The sequence below is a fragment of the Myotis nattereri genome (genome assembly GCF_964212035.1).
Source record: "Myotis nattereri genome assembly, chromosome: 2".
Lineage (NCBI taxonomy): Eukaryota > Metazoa > Chordata > Mammalia > Chiroptera > Vespertilionidae > Myotis > Myotis nattereri.
Window position 1 is genome coordinate 23,020,424 of NC_138076.1, and position 8,415 is coordinate 23,028,838.

At 52.5% G+C, this 8,415-nt stretch overlaps 1 protein-coding gene across 1 annotated transcript; it reads right to left on the reverse strand.

The window, feature by feature from the left end:
* Positions 1-4,804: 4,804 nt before the first annotated feature.
* Positions 4,805-7,384, reverse strand: ADRB3 (adrenoceptor beta 3). Its single transcript, XM_081082677.1, has 2 exons — positions 6,195-7,384; positions 4,805-5,521 (listed from the first exon to the last, which is right to left on the reverse strand). Exons 1-2 carry the CDS (start codon positions 7,376-7,378, stop codon positions 5,500-5,502), a joined length of 1,206 nt encoding a protein of 401 aa, XP_080938803.1. The 5' UTR covers positions 7,379-7,384; the 3' UTR covers positions 4,805-5,499.
* Between the last annotated feature and the right edge of the window lie 1,031 nt (positions 7,385-8,415).

The window sequence follows — 8,415 nt, forward strand, 5'->3', positions numbered from 1 at the left end:
GTCCCAGGTTCGATTCCGGTCAAGGGCATGTACCTGGGTTGCGGGCACGTCCCCAGTAGGAGATGTGCAGGAGGCAGCTGATCGATGTTTCTCTCTCATCGATGTTTCTCTCTCATCGATGTTTCTAACTCTATATCTCTCTCCCTTCCTCTCTGTAAAAAATCAATAAAATATATTTAAAAAAAAAATGAAGGGAAGAATGGAGAACGAGTTGCAACTTCTGCCCACAGGAGACAACAAACACCAGTCTGATTTATCAGTGGTCTTTCCAATCTGGGGCCCAGGGATATGGGAGAAAAGGCCTAAAAATGGAAATTCAGGAATGGGAGCACTCCCACCACCCTTCTAACTGAGTGTAGCATGAAACAGAGCTTTGGAAATGTGGAAACCATCAGGCATAAGATGAGCATGAAAAGGCTACGTATTACAGTGTTCCTCATTCCCCCCATCCCCTGTTGTGGGTTGAATTGTGTCCCCATAAGATATGTTGAAGTCCTAACCCTCAGAACTGGTTAATGTGACCTTATTTGGAAACTAGAGGCCCGGTGCACAATATTTGTGCATGGCGGCGGGGGGGGGGGGTTCCTCACCCCGGGCTGCACCCTCTCGCAATCCGGGACTCCTCAGGAGATGTCTGACTGCTGGTTTAGGCCCAATCCTTGCAGGCAGTTGGACATCCCCTCACAATCCGGGACTGCTGGCTCCTAACCACTTGCCTGTCTGCCTGCCTCATCACCCCTAACCACTCACCTGCCTGCCTGATTGCCCCTAACCCCTCTGCTGCCTGCCTGCCTGATTGCTCCTAACCAATAGCCTACCTGCCTGATCGCCCCTAACTGCTCTCCTGCCTGCCTGATCACCTCTAACTACCTCTGCCTCTGCCTCAGCCTCCGCCACTGCAGCTTCATCCGGAAGGACATCCGGAATGACATCCAGAAGGTTGTTCGGCTATCTGGTCTAATTAGCATATTAGCCTTTTGTTATTATAGATAAGGTTTTTATAGATGTAATCATGTTAAAATTAAGTCTTACTGAGTTAAGTTGGGCCCTGATCTAATATCTGGTGTTCTTAGAAGAAGAGGTAAATTTGGACACAGACACATAGGGGAAGAAGGCCATGTGAAGATGGGGGCAGAAGTTGGAATGATGCAGCTACAAGTCAAGCAACCAAGGATGGCCACAAGAGGCAAAGAGAGATTCCTCCCCTAGAGCCTTCAGAAAGCATGATCCAACCAACACTTTGATTTTGGACTTCTAGCTTCTAGAACTGTGAGAGAATACATTTCTGTTTGTGGTAATTGTTTATGGCAGTCCTAGCAAACGAATACACTATCTTCCTTTTTCTGGTTCCTTAGGGCCCCCTTCTCATGAACCCTGACTCTGTCCCATAAAGCACTGACATCTGGAAGTGCCCTCTGTCTCAAAACCTTCTGTCCATCCTTTAAAATTTAGCTCATTGTAAGTGCTGCAAGGGCAATGATAGGGTGAGCCAAACCAGGACCAAAATGTCAGGCACAAGCCAGACCAGGGTCTGAACGTGAGAAGAGGGCCAGAGGGGGGGATGTTCAGTGACATGGATATGGAGCCAGTAGAATTGGTCTGAGGTGGGGAGAAACCTGCAGAAGAAAGATAAAGTAGGGTGTGCCCACAGTGACAAAGGACAAGTGGGTCCAAGATCCAGGCTGTCGATAGAAGCAGGACCATACAAGGATCAAAAGCAGGACACCTGGAACTAGTCCCAGCTTCATACTCTAATGACACCACTTACACTGGAGAAGCCCTTTCGGTTTCCAAACCATTTTTGCATACAGCCATTTGTTCTTCAAAACCAGTCTGCATGAGCTGAGTAGAGCACTAATAAAATCTCCACTTGATTCACTGGCAAACAACATGTCAGATGCGAAGTAAATTGCTCAGCATCGCATAACTGATTATAGCAGTGTGTGCAGAGAGAAGAAAATAAACTTTGGAGTCTGGTAGACTGCATTAGAATCAATACACGCAAGCTATTTGATTTCTATGAAACTCTGTGGTTTTTTTGAGACTATTTTTTATTTGTGTCACTAGCATAACATTTGTAGTGACACCAAATAAAACAGTTATATTTATTTGTGCTCAATAAATTATCATCTCTTTCCTCCTCCCTTTTTCCCCCCAGGTTTTTTAAAAATAATTTTTTATTGTTTCCTCCTCCCTTTCTTACTTGTTTTCCAGCTCTGAATTCTGTGCTCTTTATACTACCAACCACAGTGTTGCATTTAAATCTTGGTTTCTCACAAGTCACCTCTCTAGAAGTCAGTCTCTTCATCCATTTTATCAAAAGATTGGTCTAAATCATTTATGTGGTCTCTTCCCGTTGGGATAGGCAGGGGCCTTATGTTTTCAACAGACCAGTATTTCAAAGTCCACACCTGTTGTCCCTCACATCGCCATCAGGGGGCGCCTAGCACTGCTTATGCCTTGGGTGGAGCAGATACTGAAGGTGCTAAGTAAGCTCTGCCTAGGACTTCACAGAACTTGAGGAGAGCCAACCATCCCAGAAACGCTCATTCCCCTCCTGAAGACAAGACAGGAGAGAAAGGGTTATTCTCCATTTATTTTATAGATGAGGGAAGCATTTTGATTTTCCTTAATCGCCTAACAGGATGAGCTAATGAAAGGTCAGATGGCCTTATGGAGTTTCTGCTAATCAAACTGAGTTGTGCATTATGCTTCAGCCACTCACTAATTAGCCTAAAGCGGACTACATCCAGGGCTTTATGCCTGGAGTGGGGGGAGCATTAGCAATACTCTCCATTGGAGGCACCCACGTCCCCTCTGGACACAAACACAGACATAACCCACCAGAGGCCTGAGAGGAAGCCTGGATCTTTGGTTTTCAGGAGGGAAACATAAAGAAGCACTATTTCCATGGCCTTCGCCTGTGCCCCCAGGACAAGAGGGAGAAGCTGCTCCTACTCTATGAAGGGTTGAGGAATGACGTTGGTGTGGAATTGTAGCCCGCTGACTGCTCATGGGGACCACAGTCTGAACTTACCTTCGTTCCCCAGAAGAATTTACCATGGGGGGAGCCTGAGAAAAGTCTCTCAGCTTCCCCCATGCCCTAATTCTGCCTGCTCCTTAGCAGTTCCTCTGGAAAATCCAGTCACTCCTCACTCCCTCTCTTCCAACTCAGCCCTCTTCCCCCTGTCATTTCTGCCCCATGCCCAGCTCCTGCTAACAGACTCTGGCAAGACCAGCAATTCCATGGGCTCTTTCATTCTCAATGGTCTGTAAGTCTTCACAGCTGTAGGTTCAGAGGATGGTTGTTTGTCTTCCACAGTTCAAGTGCTCAGGCCTCATGCTAACAAACGCAGCCTGCTCCCCATCCAAGGATGTAAATCTCTCTCAGCCTGACACCTGGTCACAAGTTGCTGGAGAAACAGCCAGAGAGGTTGCCTCTCCACCTGTCAGATTCACTGGTGACAATTCGCAGATGGAGTCCACAGCTCCAGTGCAAGTCTAAACACTCCAAAGGAGTCTGACAGCTGGCACACGGGTATCTGTCAAGCAAGACTCAAGCAGTATGAGTCCCTGGATAATGTTCAAGAACAGTTCTACAAACCAGAATCCTTCTCCATTCCCTCCCTCTTCCCCCTGACAAATCACCCTTCTCCCCTGCCTAGGACTGACTGGGCAACTTTCTTCAGTGATGCTGAGAAAATATTCAGAGATAGAAGAGGCGGCCCTCTTATCCCCAGGCTAAAGCTAGACTTCCTTCTCCACTAAGGGTTCAAAAGTTGAGTCCTTGCCCAGAAACCTTCCACACCTCAGACAGCAGAGATCTCACACTGGCCTGGGTTGAAAAAGAGAAAGCCATCTTTGGTATGCAAACATCCTAAGAAATAAAACCTGGGCTCCTGGAGAAAAGAGAACAGCCGAGACCAGGTCCAATTCACAGGGAACACCCATATGTGGACATCCACCGAGCTTATCCTCAGGGCAGATCGAAGTTTTATAACTCTGGAGCTCCTGAACCTAGCCAATGCATTGTACACTGCTGTCATTCAGCACATTAAACTTGTTTATGATTTACAGGTTATCCTGTATATCAGTCCAGACAATGGCCTCTGTTCAATGGGGTTTAAATAAGAAGTCACAAAAAGATCCAGTGATTTCCATAAAAATGTGCTTTCCATAGAAAACTGCCTGATAAGATTCATAAAAATTGGAATAAGGAAAACAATGATCAACTGGCTCAAACTTGTAACTCCAGTTTTACTTCCAGAGGATACTATAGATTTCTGCAGCCCCGGAAAGGGAGTGGGGAGGTAGAGGTTAGGAAAAGAATGGGAAATGTCAGAATATATTTATAGCCCAAGACATATGCCCAACACAAACAGTGCTCCGTGCCTCCAGAAATGAACACATACAGTGCAGAATAAAACTGGTTCCTGCAGGCACCGGGATCGTAGGAAGCCGCCACCGGCTTATAGCATGGGAGCTGACATATGCTCCATGTGCCCTGATCCTGAGCCCAGCAAACGCAATCCCGTGGACAGTTTGCTCAAGTCCTGTGGGTAACATGGCTTTGCTACTCACTTGAACTGGATTCCAGGAGTTTTGGAAAGGGTGGGGAGGCAGGAGTATCAGCGGCTCAAGCTCGCTCCCCTTTATCCAAGCAGATGTTTCATTTTCATTTCACGAGGGTTAGGAAGAAAGGAACAAGGATTAGTCCTAATTTATTGCCGCTGTCGAAAGCCAGCGCTCAGAAGTAAGTGGATTATGGAAAGAAAACAAATGGAGAGAAGAGAAGGCAATGGATGAACTGCATTCAATAATATTTATTAAGTTGATTTAAAAATGTAAAGAAGGGATCCATTCTAATGGTTCACCTTCTATGAACCCTGGAGTCCCCCCAAACCCTGAAGAAGTCCTTCTGACACTGTTGTGAGGTAGATCGGAGCTATTCTGTCTGTGTCTAAAGTGAGGGAGGCTGGTGCTTAGAGAGCCCTGGTGAGGAAGCCAGGGACAAAAATCCCAAACCTTGACCTTTTTTAGCTTCCTGCTCTCAGCCTGGGCTGCCAAGCCTAGAGGACACTGAGTGGTTCATCAGGTGGGGGCAGAGGAGGGGGGATAGAATGAGGGGTACTCTCTCTGCCCTAAGCACATGCACACAAGTGAGCAAGGTGCCCGGCCAAAGCCAGCCCTACCGCTCCAAGGGCAGCTGGCCACAGGCAGCCCGACCCTCTAGCTGCTGAGGTATTGGTGAAGTTCAGGAATGGGATTTAAAAATCTTCTCTCAGAAAGAAAGAGAGGGGGTGGCAAAACGCCCGCTTGGTAAGGCTTCTCCTCCCAGTCCGTCCCCACCTCCTCATCCGTGGCCCAGTCATCAGGTTCTGGAGGGCAGAGTTTTCCAGCTGGGAAACTCCACGGGGGCTCGTTCTAAACAGAGGCCAGAGCTTTCCAAAGGTTCTGGATCAACGATCAACGGAGCTCTTGTTTCTTGTCCTTCAAGGCCTAAGAAATTCCCCAGGAAGCCCTGGAAAAAATGAAGACAGCAAATCTTGGGGTGGGTGGGGCACAGGGTGGGGACAGGGGACCCAGGCGGTCAGGGACCCTGAAAACCCCTAATTATACAAAAGCCTCGGCCCCACGCAGCCACAAGCCTACGGGACTCCAGCCCAGCCCTGTCTCCAACAGCTGGAAGAACTCGCGCTGTGGCTTCCTCACTCCCCTCAGACCTTCAGACCCTCCGTGCATTCTCACCTTCGTGGCTATCAACCCTTCAAAGAAACCAGAACTGGGGCAAAGGACTTGGGGGGAGGGCCTCCAATGGTCTCTGCAAGCCAAAGCCAGCCGAGTGGCGACAAGAAATCCGGGCGGCCGGCCGTGGAACGGGGCTAGAAACCCAAAACTTACGCTGACCTTGCGGGCCGGAGGCCTGGGGGACAGCAGCACTTCCCTGGCGCACACGTGGGGCGCTGGGGTGAAGAACAACCCCGCGGCCCCCCTTCGTTTCAATCCTACGCTCGGGTGGGTCGGATGCGGGAAAAGAGTGGACTTCGGTGTTCATTTTGGTTCCCTTCTTTCCACGCAGAGTCCCTCCCCAGCCCCACCTTCTCCTCTCGAACCCCAGACTCAAAACATGGACCAGAGGAGACACCGAGTGTTCCCCGATCCCGAGCTGTCAGCCCCTCGGCCGCGTTACCTACTCGTTGAGCGGTGGGCACGGCCGGGACTCGGAAGGGCGGGCCGGGGCCGCAGGGGTCCAGGAAGGGGCGCCGGCAGCGGGGCGCTCCTCCCGCCGGCCGCGGCGCAGCAAGCGGCGGAAGACGCAGCGAAAGTCGGGGCTGCGGCAGTAGATGAGCGGGTTGAAGGCAGAGTTGGCGTAGCCCAGCCAGTTCAGGGCCAGGAAAGCCTGGTCGGGAACCAGGGAGGGGCCCCCAAGGGCGCGCACCACGTTGGCCACAAAGAAGGGCAACCAGCAGAGAGTGAAGGTACCCATGATGACGCCCAAGGTGCGCAGGGCCCGGTGTTCCGGGAGAGGCAGGAGGCGCGCCGGCCGCCGGCTGCCGGAGGGCCCCGCTGCGGGCGGAGCGCACGGCCCCGCCTGGGCTGGGACCCGACAGCGCCGTGCAGCCGACGGGGACTCCTCTGGCGGGAAGCGTCCCAGCTCCCGACGCAGCAAGTGCAGCTGGCGCGTCGCCACGACGAAAACTCGCGCGTAGACGAAGAGCATCACCAGCAACGGAAGGTAGAAGGAGACGGAGGAGGAGAGCAGCGTGTAGGTCATGTTGGCGGCGAAGGCGCAGCAGCGCGGGTTGGAGTGGCAACGCTGCGCCTCGGCGTCGGCCCCCACGCGCCACCATTTGCTCATGATGGGCGCAAAGGACACCGCCGCGGACACGACCCACACCAACACCACGGCGGCGCGGGCGCGGCGTTTGGTGACCAGCGCGCTGTAGCGCAGCGGGTTGGTCACGGCCAGGTATCTGTCCACCGCCAGGGCGCACAGGGTTTCGATGCTGGCGGTCACGCACAGCACGTCCACCGAGGTCCACAGCTCGCAACCGGTGGCGCCCAGGGGCCAGTGGCCGGTCAGCGCCAAGGTGGCCCCCGGCGGTACTACCAGGAGTCCCACAACCAGGTCGGCTGCGGCCAGAGAAGTCACGAACACGTTGGTCATGGTCTGGAGCCTCGGCGTCCGGGCGATGGCCACGATGACCAACAGGTTGCCTCCCACGGTGGCCAGCACCGCCAGCGCCAACAGCGCCCCCGCCAACGCCGCTGCCCACGGCACCCCTGACAGCCCACTCGTGTTGGCAGAATTGGGCGCCAGGGTGGGGGCATCTGGCCACGAGGCCAGAGAGCTGTTCGCGTCAGGCCGCGGAGCCATTCCCACGTCGCGCGTGGGGCGGGAGGGAAAGAGGTAAGGGGGCTCCCAGCTCACGCGACTCAGGGGAGGGGGCAGTGGGGCGTGGGAGAGATCTCCTTGGCCTGGGCCATCTTCCCTGGTTGACGGAGAGAAAGCTCAGCCCCCCCCCCCCCACACCCCCACACTGGGTGCCACCGCTGGGGGGTGGGGGGAGTGGCGGCTCTTAAAGGGGCAGCGGCCAACAGTCTCAACACTCGGCGTCGGGAGGGGACTTGGAGGGTAGGGAGGGAAACGAGGTGGAAGCCCGACTTTTCCTTTAGCCAAATCCGGAGCGCGGAGGCCCTGACTTCTCTGCCACTACGTGCCCACTCCTGCCACGACCAGCTGCACACTCAGCAAGCACAGCACCGGTCAGCACTGGCTTCCTGGCCTCCCCGCTTACCGTGGCAGAGGAACGGTAACCCTTTCCGCCCACAGTAGCCCCTCGGCTGGCTACTCGGGAGCCCTCCTCTAAGATATTGTAAGTTAAGTAATAGAGGGCAGCCAGTATCCTCGCTTCTCCCAGGAGGCCATTTCAGTGAGATTTGCCCCCTTTCCCTTCTATTTCCCTTACCCTCCCTGTCTCTCCCGTTTTCTGTTCTGGCTTCCTCACCCCCGACCCCCTCAGCTGCTGGGACGTTTGCCATTTTTCAGGGGTCTTTATCATTGCCCACTCATTTGAATTTCAATTTGGCCTCCATAGCCTGGGATGCTGAGAGTTTCGATTTCTCCAACTTCCCCATTACACATTGCCCTTTCCACACACCTTTCCACCTTGAAATTTTCTAGATGGGCCCTTTTTTCTTAAAATTCTGTTGAAAAGACATGTTAAAAGTGAATGAATGGGTTTGAGGTTGAGGCTGATCCACATCACCCCCAACTATCCACAAATCTTCCATCACCACCATCCTTCCTGATGGAAAAGTGTTCACGCCACTTCCTTGAAGATTTATTCATGAACTTTTTTTATTTTTTTATTTATTGATTTCAGAGAGGAAGAGAGAGGGAGAGACAGATAG

Coding starts and splice junctions, on each gene's coding strand:
- ADRB3 (XM_081082677.1), bottom strand. CDS start 7,378: ATGGCTCCGCGGCCTGACGCGAACAGCTCTCTGGCCTCGTGGCCAGAT. Junction 5,522..6,194: donor CCGTGCCCACCGCTCAACGA/GTAGGTAACGCG, acceptor CATTTTTTCCAG/GGCTTCCTGGGGAATTTCTT.